Source organism: Trichoplusia ni, chromosome 3, assembly GCF_003590095.1.
Source record: "Trichoplusia ni isolate ovarian cell line Hi5 chromosome 3, tn1, whole genome shotgun sequence".
In the NCBI taxonomy this organism is placed as follows: Eukaryota; Metazoa; Arthropoda; class Insecta; order Lepidoptera; family Noctuidae; genus Trichoplusia; species Trichoplusia ni.
In genome coordinates this window covers 10,941,369-10,962,449 of record NC_039480.1, presented here as the reverse complement: position 1 = coordinate 10,962,449, position 21,081 = coordinate 10,941,369, and the positions used below count along the sequence as shown (strand labels likewise).

The 21,081-nt window shown below is 34.0% G+C and overlaps 1 protein-coding gene across 2 annotated transcripts in view; it reads right to left on the bottom strand.

Annotated features, from left to right (window-relative positions):
• LOC113491900 (G protein-activated inward rectifier potassium channel 3-like) overlaps nt 1-21,081 on the bottom strand; it is a 50,169-nt gene that overhangs the window by 12,310 nt on the left and 16,778 nt on the right. The window contains exon 1 of one of the 2 annotated variants that reach the window (XM_026869111.1): nt 3,327-3,907. The exons of the other annotated variant lie outside the window; for it this stretch is intronic. Coding sequence (XP_026724912.1) covers nt 3,327-3,424 — 98 coding nt within the window. The 5' untranslated portion in view covers nt 3,425-3,907. Of the gene's footprint in view, nt 1-3,326; nt 3,908-21,081 lie in introns of those variants that run through there. 2 annotated transcript variants of the gene reach the window in all.

Here is a 21,081-nt window from a genome sequence, read left to right as displayed (position 1 = left end):
AAAGATAGTTTTGGGCTTTACAATGCTGGCCGATGTAGGTTCTATCTAAGGCGGGTTAAATGGTAAAATGGAAAGGAGACCTGTATATTGTATAATACAATATATCAATGCGATATTAATCGCTATATTGGATAATTAGAAATTTGAGATAGAACTACTGTCTCATATTCTTTAATTATTTGGGCGTCAATCTCAGCTTAGACCATGCCAACCTAACAATGTTTAGGTCTCTAAAGTTAGATCTACGAATTCAAATAAAAAGCTGCGCTGCGTTCAACATGAACGCAGCGCAGCACATTTAAAACGTATTTTTCAATTAAAGTTGCGTAGGAATATACCTATATTAGTAAATACAAATCTTTAGAAATAATATAATTGCGTAAGCCGCCTGATACTTATGTAATGTCATCTACTTTTTCATAGTGGCAACACTTCCTCATTGCTGTTCATAGGATATTTCTGTGAGCTGACGGTATTCATATTAATAAATACGTTAGCAGGTAATATTTCTTAGCGATTAAATAATATTATGGAAAAGTTTTGTTGATTGAATTATTAATATAAATAAATCATAAATTATATAAATAGAGGAGTACGCAAATAAAATAATTCTGCGAATGAGTCAAACACAATTTTCGTTTAAAATCTTTAAAAAAAGATAAGAGTTCGAAATTTAAATTAGAAAAGTTCCTTCAATAATTTGAAGTTTTTTGCATTTAGATTTTGCAGATTTGAGTTACCTAGCTTTTAGAAAAAGAAAAAAAAAGGCTTTACGAGTATCTAAGCTCCTAACATGGTCGATAACGTATCGAAACACCAAGATATGTAGAGATATTCTTCAGTTTAAATCTAGGTGCTCTTACGCTTATACTTTGTCGAAAGTTTTATGTGTTTGTAGTTCTAATTTGTTGCTTCAAGTCCCTGACATAAAATCACCCATAGACTCAAAGCAAGAGTCATGTTGTTTTTTCTACAGAATACAAGCAAAGGAATTCCCAAAGTCCGTATGCTTGCAATATAAGTGGGCAGACGTTTGCCAAAGAATCACAGTCTCGGTCTCACCTTACTATTGGTTTCATTGTTGACTTTACATCATCATTGTTTATAAATCCTCTTTGCTGTTTTTTCAACTAAAATTGAATAGTACGACGCATTTGCTTGGTTTATTGAAAGGTGTCTTGAATGTGTATTGTATTCGTAACGTCATCCCGAATCTTACATATGTACATGTTTTGAAGATATTGCAAGGGATTTGACAATTATGTTTAATTTTTTTAATAAAAAAAACTAAGTTTACTAAGAGATCATAATTTAACATCCGTTTAGATATAATATTCCAGTTTTTAAAGCAAAGTCACCGGAATTTAAAACAAAGTTTAAAGTCATGCTCATTTACAGATACGCCTACAATTATGATTTACACTTAAATACAGAAGTGAAGGATATTATGTTATAATATCCTGTGAAATTGGTTGATCACGCAGATAATTGGAACGCTTAACTTAATACCCATTATCAAGCTACTTAGACGATAATATACGCAATCACAATTTATGAAATGATACTCAAAGATTTTAAGGAAAACCACAGAACATATAACACGCGGGTCATAAATGTGATTCGTGCATAAAAACTAACAGACTTATCTAAAGAACAAGCGAAACTTGGTTTTTCTCAGAACTAGGTTCTACTAAGAACGATGGCGCCTTTGTAAATAGTTATGCTAAGTAATACAAAGAAGTCGTAAAAGTTATGTTTAAATGCGATGACATAAGTTCTGTCATTATGTAGAAGAAAATCTTCAATTGTAAAATGTTACATTACAACATTTTGGTTAGCTACCAAAAGTCGTTGACACAAATGACTGTTAAAAGGCCTAGATACTAAATTTAATTTTCGCCAACGGTTGATCGAGGTTCGAAAAAATTATTACAATTTCATCTTTATGTTATTTAAGATCAAACGAGTGAAAAACTAATATTTTTATGGTTAAGGGAGCTTGATATCGTAAAGTGGGACTTTTCTTCCAAAGCCGAATTATTATTACTTTAAGACGGGCTTTTTGGGTCCCTTGATTTATAATGGTAAGTAAGAATGAAATCTTAGAAAAAAGAGACGAAGCCATCACTTCAAAAACTTTATTTAAAACGCGACATAACTTATTATTTTTTTAAGATTAACCCAGGCTATGATAAACGAGTACAAAATAAATAAAACCCTGTCTTAAAGTAAAGCAACAACTTAAAGTGAGTTTAAACGCTAACCCTGCCTAATCCCTATACGAGAGTTATTCGTGTGAGAATGTAGAGTCGTGCAGACACCCACATACTCACACACACGCACAAATGACATCAGCAGACAGACAGGTCGCCTGGATTCAATTATCCAGATGAAAAAGCATGTCTTTACTGCTTTATTAATGCGATAAATAGGTTTAAGGAATTTTTATCAAGATCTGGTTCTAATTACCGAATGAATAATTAGAATGCAGTTTGTGAGCTAAGGAAATGTTTTGAAGAAGTTGTGGTTTAGGTATTTATAGATTAAAGCACGTTTTTCGAAGGATTATTCGAATAGAAATATATGACCACCTTAGAACACGATGCCTAATGAACTTGTAATCGCTGACTCTTTTCGGTGTAAAACTTTTTTCGGATCCCAAAATTTGAGCTAACCATTGAAACTCTCGTATCAGTCATTTTTAATTTTTAAAATACTGTGTTTAACTTTAGATACTGTGTACCAGTAAAAGATACCTTGTAACATTTAACTCGGTAATCTTTAATGACTTTGCATTGGATGGTAGTTGTAGAGTCGTCATCAGCTGATATTTAGTTTGAGTCATCGCGACATTGTTCGCATACTCGAAGGTTCGCTTGCATTTTCAATGAATTTAAATACTATTAACGTAAGTTTTGAAAATAGAAGAGGAGTAAAACAAGTTGTGGAGAAAATTTGTTATTTTAAAAAGAAATGCGCGGACGAGATTTAAAAACAAAAATTAGAAGCATTAATTCGGTAACCTCGGCGACATCGTCAAAGACATTTTAGAGGATTTTTATTAATAAAGCTTTCAAGACCGTCAAATTATTTTTTTCATATGTTTTGACACCTGTTTAGTGATAGTCCAAAGTTTGGTACGTAATAAATAAATTTGTAAAGCGTATCGCACGCCAAGTGGTTCCAAGAAGCTTACCGGAGTTATGAATTCGCAAATCTGTACTTGCCAAATATTTAGATATCTTTCTACGAGTGTAGAGGCCGCTGCCCTTTCTTTACTTAGCCATTATGACGACATAAGATTACCTATTAAAACAAAGACTCACTTCTGTAGCTCTTCCCTCCACGCCGATTCTGATGAGTTCACCGGCTTGCCCGTCATAAGCATTGACATCTGACTTATACATCTCTTTAAACCTGACATTCTAAAAAGTATGGAATTCACTTTCAAATTAATATTACTAATACTGAACAAACTCTTCACCCGTTATAACTTTGAACAGTTTTCCACAAATTGAACTATCGTTAACAATATTCCTTGTTTGAACTGTTGAACCTTAAATTATTATCACACAATCGAATACTTTCTTAGTAAATGTTATGGCGCGTTATATTGCACACTTATACAATTGTCTCCACTCTATCTTTCAACAGCACGTTGATGAGAGATTCACTGAACACTTCTTTGATATCAAACAACAATACTACGAATTTCCGCAACATCGTTATTAAAGTCATGTTGAAACGCAAACAAAACGGAGGATATAATCAAAATGGCGACGAAAGAAAAACTGCGTGTCTATTAGTACGTGGAAGGAACATTTCACTCGCACCGATTGCGATGAGAATTGGTCCAATACTGAAACGTACGGATGTTTAATGAAACAGATGCGAAGATGTTCACAAACAAACAGTGGACGGGCGGCGCGGCGTCCCGTGCCAACGTTGCCAGTGGCGCCGTGGCGCGCCAACACGACGCCTTCGCCGGGTTTCGGAAAGAAATTATGCAGCTTACCTACATTCGCATCTATAAAATACTACGTAAACGAACTATTCAGTACCAGTTGATTGTTAAGATTTACGCCGAAAACATAGATAAATGTCCAGGGTTTACGGTTCCGACTAAACGTATAAAAGGCACTTGTTAATATATTTACCATGGAGGTTGATTGATGACTTTTTACCGGTAATAAAATTGTAAGCTTTGTTAAGCACCTCCGTTTACTAGCTAACCGTCGTAACTTTGTTCAGGGAACACAGGTTAGATTTAATTTACAATGTAATTCGATGAACTGTTCTGAAGGATCTTCACTAGTTTGTTTTGTGTAATAAAAAAGTTAGTATTAGTGTTTTCTAGATTCATTGGTACTAGTAGGATAATAGCTGTGTTTATAGTTCTGTCAACTGGTGCAATAACATTAAATCAGTTCAAGTTTATGTTCGATCTACTTTTACAAGAAGTTGAATGCGTTTAGAATTTGAAATTAGCTGTTAGCAACCCGTATTGTTGGATAAAATTTATGCGCACTGTGAGATATTTAAACTTCTTTATTTATATTTACTGATAACTCACACAAAGATCTGAATATTTTGTACATTCGTTTGTCTTCTATTTTTTCTTTCCTTTGCTCTGCATTAGAAATTTAGACCACATTAGTGCATCAAATTGATTTTATTTTACGTTTGATATAAACTTGCAGACGTTTTGTTTGTTTGGTTTATCGTAAGGAACAAGGTTACTACAACAAGCATTGTTTGCGTAATGAACACGGATTTAGCAATGGTTACCCGCTTGCTGGGAAGACGTGGTTTTTATAGACACACAGGACCCAATGACGTAATAGCGGCGACGATATTTGGCTACAAATAGATTCCCTTCTAAGTGTCGCAAGATTATATCAGTGTCGTTAACGTTGAGTGCAGCTGCGGGTGGCACTTTATACATATGTACATATGTTACTAACCAAGTGTTTTAAAGTAAGTAAGTTAATGATAATAGCATCAGTTTGTGAATGAAAATTTTCAAGTGTGAATTGGACTCGCGACACTCATTGTTCCGTACAAATTATCAAATGAAAAATGTAGTCGAGTGACAGACAAATTTGAGACTGTCGCTTTATCTGGAACCCTATTACTGAGGCACTGCTTTTACCCTTTGGGTTAACCTAGTTAGCCTAGTTGTCCTGTTGTTGCTAGGGTCCTTTCTAGCGCCTATGAGTGGCGTAAGGAGCACCTTAGGTATGGTGAAAGACCTTCTCAGCAGGCTATCAACGTCTTAATGAGGGAACTCCACGATGCCTTTTTGGACGTGTGGTCGGCTAGGCTGACATGTCCCGGAGCTGGTCTTAGGACCGTAGAAGCTATTCGACCTGCACTCCGGGAATGGTACTACAGACAACACGGGTCCCTGACGTTTCGGATGACACAGGTACTGACCGGGCATGGATGCTTTGGAAGGTACCTGTTTCGAATACCACAAAAAGAGCCAACCCCCGGTTGTCACCACTGTAGCAGCAGCGAGGACACGGCGCAGCATACCCTCGAGCAATGTCCTGCTTGGGCTGAGCAGCGTCGGGCACTTGCTGTTACCATTGGTCAGGATATGTCGCTCTCAGCCATAGTTGCCTCTATGAGTTCGAGCGAAGATTCCTGGCGCGCCGTCATGGATTTTTGCGAAGAAGTGATGGCGCTCAAAGAGAGCGCAGAGAGAACACGGGAGAGAAGTGACAATCCTCTACGCGCACGACGAGCAAGGGGCAGAAGAAGGGCACAATTTGCCCTTCTCCAGCCACCATGATTAGCCTCAGACAGCAGTCTTGGGGAAGACTGCTGTACTGTACCTAGGCAAGGACGGCGCGCGCGATGCTTCAGCGCGCCTCTTAAAGCGATGAGGAAGACACTGCTCTTCCTCTCAATGATGATGCAGCTCTTTTAGAAGCTCCCATGTCGGGGTTCGCGGTAGACTGCGAAAGCGTTCCCGCTTGGCCCCCGACTAAAGGAAGCGGGAAGCATTCCAGTGGTTTTAGCCGGTAGGAGTCCGGCACATCCCTTCGCCTTCCCCAGGGCGAAGGATGTCCATGAGGATTTCCACTGGACAAAAAAAAAAAAAAAAAAAGTTGTCCTGTTGTTGTATTATTACTAAATATATTTAGATAAAAATCAAAACTTTTTTCAATTATATTAAGATGTGCCTCTACGATAATTCACTGATAAATTTATTTACTAAAATTAATAAATTATTGCTGTCATCATGATACAACTAATTTATTGACTTACGTCAAGTATTTTCGCCAAATAAATTGTATTTTAGTGTCGTTACGCAAATATCTAATTCTGTTGACAAGGGACAGCTAGGACATATATATTAACTTACATTTTAAACGTATAACTTTTTTTTAATAAGTCAGTTCTTAAATAAAAAATGATTTTCAAAATAACACATCTTTATAGGTACCTAAAACATTGAAAAATAAAACATTTCATAACGAAAATAAAACCCTAAAATCAATTATGAACAAAAATAAGTACATAAGAACGATTTCACTTTCGAATTCTTGAACATCAACATGTACCAGTGTAGCTGTGCCAACAACAGCAAACGCAATGTGCATAATTTCCGCAGTGAATACTTCTTATTGGGCATTGATAAACATTTTATTCTTTGAACATTTGATTCGTATTCCAATTTTTTTCTTCATGGCCCTATTTTCGATTACTAATTCTCAAACACATAAGTACAATATGTTTTTAATTTTTTTTTATTTAAAAGCGTGTTACTCTCGCGAGTCCTTCACAATTTTTCGACTAGTTTGGGACCCAAATGGATTCCTTAATCATAGCTGACGCATCAGCGGAGTCGCGCTACTAAATAATTCTCAAACGTATCTGTAATCGATAAACAATAATCTTCATTTATTTCTTAAGACATTTTACAGTTTAGCAATCCAACCAAATGTTCTATCAAAATTGATTGAGTCTTCAGACCATTAGAGCTATCATTTATATTTTTTGTAAGATCAAGAATGAATAACGACGATACGATACCGACTCTGATGTCTTGACCACGTGAGGCAAACACGTGTCGCGGTTTATATGTAGACTAGAAACTATATTTATTAATATACATTTCGTAGGTATCATGATTTCTTGTGGATATCTTATGATACTATTGAGGATAGTATCATTCTTAAAGTATTATTTTAGCATTCGTGGGAAAGAGATGTTGCTCTACATTCTATATAGCTCTATCTCGCTCTTGTAGCTACAACAATAATTTTTTTTTTAAACGTGGACTCCAGGACAATGATTGAAACGTGACTTGATATCAGCCTTCGTGGGTTTAATATTAGCATTTATAGCAGCTTTATCCTTTATTTGTATGACGTCACTCTACGTATTGATTTAAACGACCTCTCCAGACTCCAAGGTACTGAAGAAAGACAATCGGACGCTTGTTCTTCATTTTCGTTTATAGCGTCTTTAAATTTTTAAGTGATATTTCTCGTATTTCAAGGACAGCTTTGATATAGATACAGTTGGTGGTTTTAAATGGATTTCTAATTCTAGATTCGAAGATTTCAAATGAATTTCTGTAAAGAAGTTTGGTATTCTCCTGGCTGAAGTGTTCATGGGCTAGGCTAACACTTGGGGTTGTTAAATAAAGACGCCACTCGACATCTGTCTGACTGTAAGAATGCTTTTGGGCTTGGTAAAATACTATATTTCTTTCTTAATGTAACGACTTCTAAGAGCTTTAATCACTGAAATGAAACTGCTTTTACGGATTTTATCGCGGTTTAATTTTAGATTTTAGTTACCCACGTTTCGAAACCTTTGCAGGTATCATGGTCTAATCTAATCTAGCTTTAATCACTCAAGTCACATGCACAAAAACACCCAGACCCAGGAGAAGCAGAGGATTTGTGGATTGTTGATCACACAAACGTTTTCGTATTCGGGGAGCGAACCAGCTATACATTTCGCACATTAGTTTGGCGAGGTGACCTCAACCACTCAGCTATTGCAGTCAGTTTAATGATCAAACTGTATTTACTTGTTGGTTCCTTATATACATTATGAAACTTTTTATTTTCATCTCTAGCTTATCAGTGTACTGCTTGTTTTTAATAGGTATTAAAAACAAATGTTTATTTATATTCCTATCAATTTGAGGCCAATGCTGTTGACCTTCTGATGCATTAGTTATTAACGCAATCAGGGCGGATAATCGTTATGTCCCTTGACTCCAATTGAACTAATTATAGGTTTTTATTTTAGAACAATAATTATTGCCGCTGTCACTGTATGACAGTAGGTGTATCTATTGTAAAGTCAGAATAAATTGTAGTGCTTAATAGCACTTGATGTACTTTGGACAATTTACTTGTAAGCCAACTAGGAGTTGCCTTTAGTTCCACCTGAATATTCAGTTTTCAAGTCGAATAAAATCTCTATGGTAAATTTCATCAAAATCTGTACAGCAGTTTATGTGTAAATGAATAACAAATACTTCTGTAGGATATGGTATTAACTTCTCTTTAAGCTGTCATACACTCCGACAATTTAGTAGTTTATATTGTACCATATTTCTTTATAAACTATCTTAATTGCATTCTTGCCAAAAACTACAAGTTATTGGCAAGCAAAAGGGGGTTATTTGTCAGAATTAATCTGTCAAATAGCATTCAATTGCAAACAATCATTCTATTCTAATTGCCCAACAATTAATAACCGTTGGTAAGACCGCATTTGAAATTTTAATTCAATAACTGGCATTCTCGATTCTCGATTTTGTCGTAGTTACAAACAACCAACGAAAGTGAGTTTCTTTATAAGAAAAATTACTACATTCATAAACATTTTATGATACAAGAGTACGCTAACAATCCGGAAGTTGGTAGTAAGCATTTAAAACGACACACGGTAAGGTCATTAGCAAACGCCAAAGGACCCATCACTCAACGAAGTGAGTAAATATTACTAGATTACGAAATGAAGCTGAAAATAAACTAAAAGACGCAATTTCTTCCATTTATTTTTGTAAGCAAATGAATAATTACCAGTTGTATCAAACCTAAGCCAAGATAGCTATCATATTGGCAACAGATCTAAATGAACTTTATTAAAGATAAATGCAAATTATGGCGTGTTTATTTATTCGCTAGTTCATGGCTAAATGAATGCTTATCTGAAATAGGCACGTCTCTTTTATATTATAAACTTTGTTTTATTTTCAGACACTTTATTGCAGATCACATGGTCAGTCATAATATTATGTGTTTATAAACTAGACAATGATCATGTATTAATTGTAGTCATTAAAATAATAGAATTCAATTTGTTAATATTACTACTTACAGTACTTATTATAGTTGTGACATGACCGTTGAACTGCTAAATCAAAGGTCGAACGTTCGAATCCCGCACGATTCATGTGCTTCACAAGGAATTATAACAAAAACTGTGCAGAAAAGCACTGTAAGGAAACCGGCACCACTGAGAACCTTTCAAGAGTGTGTTAAGTCGCGTCAGAGTAGGATTAAAAGCAGGTGTATATCAACCAACGAAAAGAAAGAAAAACTTCTTGCATACGATGAACTTTCAGGCCATCACACTTAATATTAGTACAAGGACTTGTTTTCTTCTTAAAGTTCATTAGCCAGCCGATCAACTCCTTAGGAAAACAGGTGTTTACTGTAATTGTAAATGTGTTAATGAAAACAAAGACACTGAAGCGCTGTGACCTTAGTAACCCTCAGTTCAATGTTCATACATTGTTTTACATAAATCGTGTGGTCCAAGGGTTAATAAATAAACTAAGATGCAATTATGTATAAAATATAACGAAAAGTACCGAAAAGGCCATCTTGAAAATTGATTTTTTTTGTAATTTCCGAGATTTCTTAAAATAAACTTTAGTGTTCTATTCTTAAGAAATGTATTTCCCTATTGTATTTTAACGAATTTACCTCACCTTGAGATATTTTGAAGGTATTTTAATGACCTCATTAACATAAGTCATTAACATTTTAAAGAAGATTCAACTGTTCATTATGATAGAGGATAAGACGTCATAAGACGTTTTTATTCACGATTATTTAGTTTCGAACATATGTTTATGATTCGGAATAAATGTTAGTGAAGATGGCCCAGGAGATGGCGGACCGACCTCGATTCTTAAACCCAAAACTGGGAGGAAGAAAATGGAAGGAGAGAAAGAAGGTCCAATGACTGATTATAATAATAAAACAACGAAACATCACCATCTCAAACGTTCTTTATACCTTCTAATGAAAATAATAATTGTGAGACTTAAAACGTATTTTAGTAAAATGTCGGATGCGATTAGGTGATTTCGACAGTCACTTGGATTCGTCCATTGATCGCGTCATACCGTACCGTGCCAAAACATTCCCAAGCAAAGTTCAGTTCCTCGACAGTCGTGTTAATATGTGACATTTACCAATGAGTTTTTATTGCCCGTTTCGACGCGATTACGTCGACGTTTTCTGTTTGAATACGTCGGATTTCACGATGACGTCACTGTAGTACAACGAACACCTACATGTTTTTTGAATCGACATTTAAATTATAAACAGCCAGTGTTTAATAGTACGATTCGTGACGCAGATAGATTGTACGCGTTACCTATGGTTTCATTGATAGTGGGTGATATGCGTACTGCTTTGAAGTGATCTTAAAATCTAAATCACTTGCATTGTGTGTACAAAGGCTATAACATAAATGAGTAATGTTTAGTATATCATGTAATGGCAGAATTGAAAGCATAATAAAACGTTTACTAGATGGTAGAAGCGATAGAAATCAATGACTGACATTTGCTTACAAAATCTAAATAAACGAAGGAACACGAGCTGCTGCACGGTGATTATAGTAATAAACATAGTACGATACTTTTGTCAGTCGAAATATAAATAGGATTATTATTTTTACTGCAGTTGTATTTTCCAACGTTTATTTCTAGCTCTTTTGTTTTTCATTACTCTGAGACATAACATTGAGGCCAAGGAAAATGTAAAGACAATTTCAACAACAACAACTTATCGTATGGAAAATTATAACTGTAATTTCCAGTCGATATGAAATCCAGCAGATTATCTGTTAACATTTTTAGCGACTGACAAAGATCTGACATTAGAGACAATTTGAACTTCGTTCTCAATGAAATGGAGCTGGGAACTGTTGCCAAGTCGGCCTGTCTGGTGACACGTGAGTCGGAAATAGCTGGCTTAAACACTATCGTTTTACGTTGGGCAAACGACTACAGTTTCTGAAGATTCAGCTACTCGCCGCAAGATGGCGTTGTTTGCCAAAATTTAGGCAAGCATGACCATCAATCGCGTTTTGTTTTATATACATTTACTTGCTTAAAGTGGCAGTAATCCAAGCCGTTACTACAAAGTGTGATTGGTATCGAATGGAGTGTTAGCTCAAAGTTCAAATATTCTGCAATAGTTGGGAGTTCCCTTCGCCAAATACTACGCCCTCGCCTTTAACACCTAGTGATCGTACCTTGTATTAATAGTGTTCTAAATCAATTCTTATGTAAATATAATTGTTCCGACCATACTTAAAGATCTTGAGCTAATTTTAACTCAAGATCGTAATTTATGTCTATTACCTTCATGCACATTTTACAGATAATACAAACCATTATGGGGTTGCCCTTGACATAGTGTTACCAAGTACATATTCTAAATCATCAAACATTTTAATTTCGGATACAATACGTAAAACCAAAAGAGATTAATTAGAAATCCCTATAAATAAAGACAACAAGGAAAAAGGACATTCAAATTTGCAATAACTATATAATTTGAATGATATAAATTTAAAACTGTAGGTACAGGTAAAACCAATGACCTCTAGGCCAACAATAAAACATTCACACCCGCCAACTTTTTTCGCGAAACGTTTTCCTCACAACCTTTTTTCCAGGTAGGACTAAAACTGGATAAAAACCTCAAGATGTTAAGAATAATTGAATTTCAAGCAGGTCAACGTATCGATTTATCAATGTGTGAGTCATTGCTATTCTGGAAACTATAATTCTGACAGCCAAAAAACGCAACGTAATCTGTGGTAACACTTTAGACCCTACCGGTGTGATTTATTAATGTGTTGCTATTTTTATGCACTAATCCTTCATGGTATTTAATTGAGAAATTTTCTTTATATTCATATCTACGTAAATACACTAGCTGTCCAAGCTAACGTTGTTTTGCAAAAGAAAAGACTTTCAGGGAATGAAAAAAAATGGGGGCCTAAAAAATAGACGTCGACCGATTCTCAAACCTACCCAATATGTACTGAAAATTTCATGGGACTCGGAGAGCCGTTTCGGAGGAGTTCAATTACAAGGTAGGTAACAAAACATTTGGTGGTCACTAAGATTCTATCCTTGAAGTCAATGCTTATCATCGTCAATTAATGGTTAAAGTTAAATTATTATTTAGTGTAATAAATTAATTATATGGCACGTTTCCACTTGTTTTTTTTTGATATTGATTGGTTTTCCATTCATGTGTAATTCTTAAAGCTGCAATTACGATCTTTTTTTTTTTTCAACAATCTTCATTGTTAATTGAGTTTAAGATTTATTGGCGAACAAAACCTTTTAATAACACGAGGCAGTTTATTGCCTTCTTCTTTTTCAATACAATTTTATTTTTAAAATCAATCTAATGTTTATGAAACTGCTTACAGTAATGGTTTTATCAACTCGATACGGATCCTTATTAAAGCGGAATTAATAAAATGGCATGACGCATCGGTTACACAATATTGTCGGTAACAGTTATTTCCAGTCAAATACGTCAGCTACCTGTCTCACTATTTAATTTTATTAATAAAAATGTATTGTATTTATAGATCTTGTGCCTTTTAGTAGATTTTTACAACAATTTTGATGATAGCGATTATTTTTAAGTAATACAAAAAGTTTACAGTTTTGAGTGGACTAGACAAATTTAATGAGGATAACGCATATTTTTTCAAAATGTTGCCAGTTTAAATTATTATTTACAGTAGAATGAAGAAGTCTTGTTAGTCTTTAAGTCAAACTAGAGTTTAACTTATTCAAGATTAATATATAACTAGGCTCATTAAAATTTTGGAGAGAAATCGTACGAAACAAAAAACATAAATATTTTTACTTTTAAACTTATAACGTAATAATTTCTCCATCTTCTTGCACAAACATTTTACTGTCTCCTGTCATCATAAATTCCAAGTGACATCCTACATACGCGAGTACATACACCCACATACCAGTTTTTAGGGCATATAACTATATCAACCTGGTCTGTTGACCATGAAACATGTACTCTACGAAATTTGAATGAATAGCTCTATACAAGTATCTCCTGAATTGAGTCATCGATAAATAACTGACTGTAAAGCTTTTGGTACATTAGGCATGTGAAGTAAATTAATGGGCATTTATTATGGTATAGAACACCTCTAACAATAACTGTCAGAAATGAAATAACATTCACATTATCAGATTTACATGGCTTCTGGTGACAATGAATCGCAATGACGTTTGGGTTCGGGACACAAATACGCTATAATACCAAAATTCTATTGACTAACTGAGATCTAAAATTATACATATACTTGATATTTCACAAAGCTGTTTTTTTTAGGTGTGCGTACTTACTACCAAAATAAGTGGCGAGGTAAGATTATGATTTTTATTTTCTAATTTTATTCCTAAATACTTACTACGAGATTCGCAAATCGGACGATTGGCAAAAAATTAAACAAATTCACTCAAAGAGATTATAAAAGTACATTTCGTTTTAAGATTATTTTCTCGTTTTTGTCTAGATAAGAATACAATGAGTGAAATGAAATACTGTTAAAAACTTTAATATAAACGACGCGACAAAAAATAAAACATACTGTACTTTGATTTTCCTTAACCGACGCGTTTAAAATCGATTACTAAGAAGAAACATATTAATAACAGCGTTCTTACGTACAAGCTAGTTTATGTACATAATAATAAATATGGCGCCGCTATTATAATTACACACCGTAGATAAACAATGATTCATCTATGAATAAGAGAACTATTGACGGTTCTGTCATAGAATCTGTTTTTTGAGACTTATACCAATGACGTTTTAGTAATCTAAATTTTCAAACAACATCAAAAAGAGGAGGTTCTCGTTTTGTTGCCTCAGAACTTTGGACGCGATGAAACGATTTTATTGTTTTTTTTTTTCATTTAAATGTTATAAAGTTTGGCTCAGTTGTTCTTACTCAAAGTTCGTTGTACGCTTTCGATCTTATAAAAATGTACAAAGACTCTGTACAAAAACGATGTGTTTAATATGAAAAATAATAGTTGTTATAGATAAAATAATCCCGTTCTTGAACAATGCAGTGTACGACCAATTTAAGCCGAAAAAACGCGGGTTAAACCGTAGACCCAGCTTGTAATTATACACATAAATGTGAAAGTAACTTCTTTATCGCTGTCACTCCTTTGTACACGGAAACTATACAAAAGATTTCGGTATTATATATGACGTTGATATTTACGAGGTAGGTCATAAATAATAGCTGAAGGTACTTATAACACAGCATTTATCTTTAAGAATAAATTGATTAACTGACGGCAATTTATATACTAAACGTTGTAAGCAATCTATTTAAAATGGGCTGGAAGGTAAACAATAGCTCATACTGGAACGGCCTCTTTTCATAAAAATACTACGAAGGAGGTTAAAGTCGTTAGTTTATTCCTGAATGTAGGGGGTCTATTACCAAATCCTAAATGACGGACGGCGTTCTTTGTATAGAGCGCAATTTTGTTTCCACAATTTCAACATCATAAGTATAAGAGATGTAGTATGAACCTGATGGTTACATATACTCCTATATATGTCTATTTCTTTAGTAGTCTGACCTGAAATTCAAAATACGGTTTCCATTTTATATCCGCTTGACCAATTTCAGTCAAAATAAAACGGCCATAAAATCGAATTAAAAATAAATATTCGATATTTAAAGATCAATAAATTCCACAACTGTTCGACTCGTGTCCATTGAAAAAGTAATAAATAAATGATTGCAATTTTTATTATGTGAAAGTAACATTTCTGATTCATACGGTCAACATACGTGTTTGTACATAATGTTTGATGGCACATACTCTACCTATTGCACGTTGAGAAAGCAGGCAATTCATCAAATAAAGAATTCGCGATGTTATGTGTATAATATACGGTTGTAATTGCAGTACAGTGAAATACATAAATAAAATAAATAGAGGTTTTATTAACAATAAACTTTAATAAGAGTCTTCTCCAGAGATACAAGTAATAATGGCGCGAAACTAATTAAATTGTAATTATTTTCATCAAATTATAAAAGTAATAGGCAATTTCAGACGTTCAAATCAGCAACTTCACTGTATATTAGAACCGTTACTTACAGGTTCAATGGACTCGTAATTTTCACGTGTCCTACTTATAAGCTCTGCCGTTTGGCAGATATCAGCCAATAAGTGAACATAAAGCTCATCTTTCTATAGCATGACTACTTATATTATGACATTTCATTATAAACGAAATGTGTTATAATATTTTTTTAAGCAACAAAAACAATCAATCGACTTCGAATAAAAATTACTAAGCTAAACCTGGTGATTGTTTTATGGAACTAAATGACAGCTTTTTGACTTAAAAATTGTAAGAATCAAGAAAATCTTTTTATACGCCTGAAGTATTGAGGTAACAAATATAAAAAAAACAGACTTATTGTCCTCCATCTTTTTGAAGTGAGTTCCAAATGAAATGTCATAACTACGACATGTCTCTTCCATAGCTATAGGATTGTCAATGATTTTAGAAATGTGACTTCTTAACTTTGTTTAACATTTTTTCCTTATCAGTGTTAAGGTAGCAATGGCCTACTAATAGTCCTTTACATAGTAAAATGTAATAGAAGTTACTACATAATGTAGTGCACTCCGCTTATCGGCTCGCAGAGGTACTAACCATAATGAGGGAAACGTGTTAAACTTGGTAATGGACTCTTGACACATTGGTGAGGTCGTAATTAGGAACTGTTTCTAGAAATGAGTTTTAATACTTTGTAACTAATATGTTACTGCCAGTAATCTGTAAATCTACAAGTCTCGTGACTATTCGCGCACAAATGATTTTTGACTGGCTTGTTGGTGTAGTGGTTAGTGACCCTGACCGGAGGTCGTCGGTTCGACTCCCATCCGGGATAAATGTTTGTGTGATGAGCATGATCGTTTGATCAGTATCTATATATCTGATATATTATATTTTTTAAATGTTTATTAGATATCTAGCACGCGTAAAACAAGCTTTCCTTAATGGAAACTGGAGGCGTTGTGTGAAATGATCGTAGGTTTAACACCATTTTCATTAACTTATCTCTCTCACACAATTGCAACAGTCTGTCTTATATTCAAGAGTCATTTGAACATGAAACCTAATAGGTTTTCCCACACGCTATCTTATCATTGGGAAATAATTTAACGTCATGTTATCAACATTTAATATTGTATAGTTCATCTGAAACAGATCAGCATCATTAGTCACCGGAACATACCCATTTGAATCGCAGTCATTTGATGTATTACGTCCAGGCTTAATAGCGAACGATATTAGCATAGCAATCCAATATTCTGACGTCATTCTATTATCGAGAATAATATTTATTCTCAACTAGCTGTCCCAGCGAACTACGTACCGCTTAACAGTCGATCGTAACTAAAATATGTATAATTTTTTTATAATTTTTTTTTTGTAACTTTGCCATATTTTATCACCGTTTAAACCTTCCCTGGCCTTTCACGAATATTTCAAGACTAAAATAAGCCAAAACGGTTCAGCCGTTCTCAAATTTTAGCGCGAGACTAACGAACAGCAATTCATCTATACTAATATATATAAAGCTAAAGAGTTTGTTTGTTTGTTTGTTTGAACACGCTAATCTCAGGAACTACTGGTTCAAATTGAAAAATTCTTAATCTTAATTCTTAAAAAAAATTGTGTTGAATGGACCATTCATCGAGGAAGGTTTTAAGCTATAAACCATCACGCTGCGACTAATAGGAGCGAAGATACAATGGAAAATGTGAAAAAAAACAGGGCAGGTATAAATCATAACTTATATCTTCTACCCACGGGGACGAAGTCGCGAGCATCAACTAGTTTTTATATATAAGAAGATAACTCTATGCAAGTATGCACTTTATATTTTCGATCTACGTAGCTAGGTTGTTTGTATCTAGTCAGATTTCTCAAAGCAACTACGTTAATGTAAATTTGTTACTCAATCCCGACTAGCTGGTTGCAACTAATCTACATAGTATAAAATGAAGTCAGGTTTTCCGACTCAAGAACTGCTGAACCGATTAATATGAACTTTGATTTGTTGACTCATGATATGCACAATTCGTTTTTAATTTATGTTATGTTTCTTAGGACAGTTACTTTATTTATTTTTTTAAACAGAGGTATCTAACATATTCGAGTCGTGGAAGGATTTGGGGGAGGCCTTTGCCCAGCAGTGGGACACAGTGGGCTAGAGAAAAAAAAAAAAATCTAACATATTTTATAGTCAGGTACCTAAATAGTTATGTTGTAGTTTCTTAGAACCAACTATTAGTATAATTGATTTATTAATATTATACGACCATGGTTAAGGAAAAATCACCTGTAAGACAAGTTACAATCGAGTGTCTTGAAAGTAAAGGATAAAAGAATAAAATTTTCCTGCCCCTGTACATACTATGAATACTCAAAATAAAACGGTTGTTATTGTGAAAGCGAGACAGAAGACAACATAGTATGTGTAAGCATCTCATTTACACGATAGAGTTAGTCCTATCTTAAGAATTCACAGAAAGCGGTCATATAAGGTAAGGAAAATGATTGCGATAGGATATACCCTGATAAGTTATTTTCGTATTCAGGTAAAATTAGTAAAAACATTAATGTGGATACTTTTTATTCTGTAAATTTTTGAATCAGGGTTTATCTATACTAATAAATAAAGCTGAAGAGTTTGTTTCTTTGATTGTTTGTTTGAACGCGCTAATCTCAGGAACTAGATCTCAGGCTATAAACCATTACGCTGCGACTAATAGGAGCGAAGATACAATGGAAAATGTGGAAAAAACAGGGTAGATATAAATCATAACTTATATCTTCTCACCACGCGGACGCAATCGCGGGCAACTGCTAGTTTATATATAAACGTTAGCATGAAATTAATATTATGAGAGCACTTCGGAATCGATGAAGATTAGATGCTGCTTTCAAAAATTGCTACTTTGTAGCCTAACTTGAATAAATGAATTTTGATTTGATGTGATACCCAGATAAACGACTTTGTTTCCAATTATTAATATTCTAGAAGGAATTTGGACTCTTAAACATTTCATCTATGTGCTGTGAGCAATTATAGTTTGTAGTTGAGCCAAATTGGAACGAATTTATCTCACGCAAATATTACTCATGAATGATCCTTTCAAATGGAATCTTAGAATTTCTTTAATCAAATATCACCATGAAATAATGTAAGTAAAATTTATAATAATACATGAAGTCATATTTTATTATTATATGAGTAATCATTGTTTGTAACTCATGAATAAAATTGAAAAAACAACGTTTTTCTCGGTATTGAAATTTTCATTTGTTACAAGACTTATGAGTACCTAACTATATGACGAATGTTTCATGTCTGTGTTACATTGTACATTTACATTGTACAAATATTGACATTTACAAACTTCGAGGTTATTTTCAATGTGATCTCTATAGTTGCCTGTCTTTACAATGTTAGTAGAGGAACTTTCGAAATACGTGTGACAAAATGTATGCCTTTGAATACGTGTCTTTCATAGAAATAATAGAAATTGACAATTGTTTTGTTATATTTCTCTTCTTTTCCTTTGGAGAAATAAGAATATTGCATCTTGACGACCTCCGTGGTCGAGTGGCGTACGCACCGGTTTCAAGGTGTCGCCAGCTCTGGTCCCGGATTCGATCCCCGGTCGGGTCAATGTAAAAATCATATTTCTACATTGTCTCGGGTCTGGGTGTTTGTGGTACCTTCGTTGTATCTGAATTCCATAACACAAGTGCTTTAGCAACTTACTTTGGGTTCAGAACAATGTATGTGATGTTGTCCGCATTTATTTATCTAAATTTTAATTGAAAGAATATATTTTATTTTTATAGAAGTTATGACATAGCCGTTTCCACATAGCGTTTTAAGTGGTTATATTGTTGTAACGATAAAACTGAGGATCTTAACCTTGTTTGTACAGGTGACACTGTACTTTACGTCAGAGTTTCGTAATTAAACGCGTCATCAGCTGTTTTAAACTCCGGTAGGATATTTCGAAATATTCTCCAAGAAAAACAATTGCGTGCGAAAGTGTTGATCCGTTGATCCAGTCGTGATTTCGGTCAGCTGTTTACGTATTTCAATGTATTTTCAATCTGCGTCAATATTTTTGTTCTTCTAAAATTATTTGTTTTTATATTTAGAATTTCGTAGTCATAGGTAATTAGGTTATACAGTTAGGCATAGGCTACATACAGTATGTATCGAAACTATCCCTTCGTTGTAGAATATATAAGTAACTTTCCAACAAAATTCAATATTAGTTAAAATAATTTCAAGTACTTTATAATTTTACGTTACAAAGTTTTAAACATACCGTTTTTAATGTATAGTAGGAGGTTAGAAATATTTATTCAGGTCGAGTTGAAGGTGGGCGATAAGGTAAGGAAACGGGACGAATGTTCGATTGCAAATATTGGAATTGGAACATTGGTGCCAACACGTACAGACTACAGAGAGTCGTTGTACTCGCACCGATATGCTATCACGTCGAGGTACTAGGACTTGGAGGAAGTAAATGTCCTCCAGTGTTCTTTGTAGAAACCCTGACGTGAATCAAAACATTCATGACAAATGTTTGTTGTCAAGTATCAAATTTCTATTAAAAAGTAGTCGATATGCATTGTTTCTTTAATCTGGTGTGACGTCACCTACCAGTACGCTCTTTACTAGCAAGTGATGTTTTTAGTCCCCACTATCAAACTTAAGTGGTTTTGAATCTCACTTTTCAATGATGTGATAAAAATACCCTATTTATAAGTGCTCTTGCTGTGAAAAAGACACGGTGTGAAAGCACCAAAAACTAATAGGGTATGATCAAAAGTTTTCGAAATATTAATAGAGAAATGTGTCAATAAATTGTAAATAGGTCGCCTTAATTCTAAAATCATGATTAGTACGATCTGTCGACGTAAATCATTCGTATATACTGATAATAAATTTGACGACTTACTTCAAGGAAATTAGAGCAATGCGTTCATTACCACCGAGCATTTATAAACTAAATCTTGCTATTTTTGATTTTTGCGACAAATTACGATGCGGCAGTTTTTAAAAATAAAACTTTATTTTTTCTGGACTCGTAAATAAAAAGCTTCGTAACTTTTTAAATTAAGACTTCTAACATGCTGTTTGAAAAATCATAAGACTTAAATGTAATTTGCTAAGATTTCTAGCTCTGTCTAGTCTAGTAACTATTTCAGAAATTAGATGGCATTTACTATCGTATGTACTTACGTAAATTACGGTGATATTTTCGAAGTGAATAATGGTGACAGGTTGATTAAATATTACACCCACTGGTGAATGCAGTTCTGCTTGTGAGTAAATACGACTATACGTTTAGAGGCAATAGATGTATAGATAAATACTTGGTACAAAGCAATTTTCCATTCGCCATAATGGTGATGAATCTAATTTCAAAGATGGTATAAAGATAAAAACTATTTCATTCTACATTAACTTTTTCACCAATATAGGGGCACTGGCCGAAATGTCAAATATATTTGTGTTAGCAAAAAATCGAACAAAGAACCGTTTCTATGTTACTGTTACCTCAAATTATTATCGTCCACCTTTTTTGCGGCTTCTATTGCCATTTTAGCAATACGATTTTACTTTAACAATTTTTATAGGAAACTTCAAAACTAGATA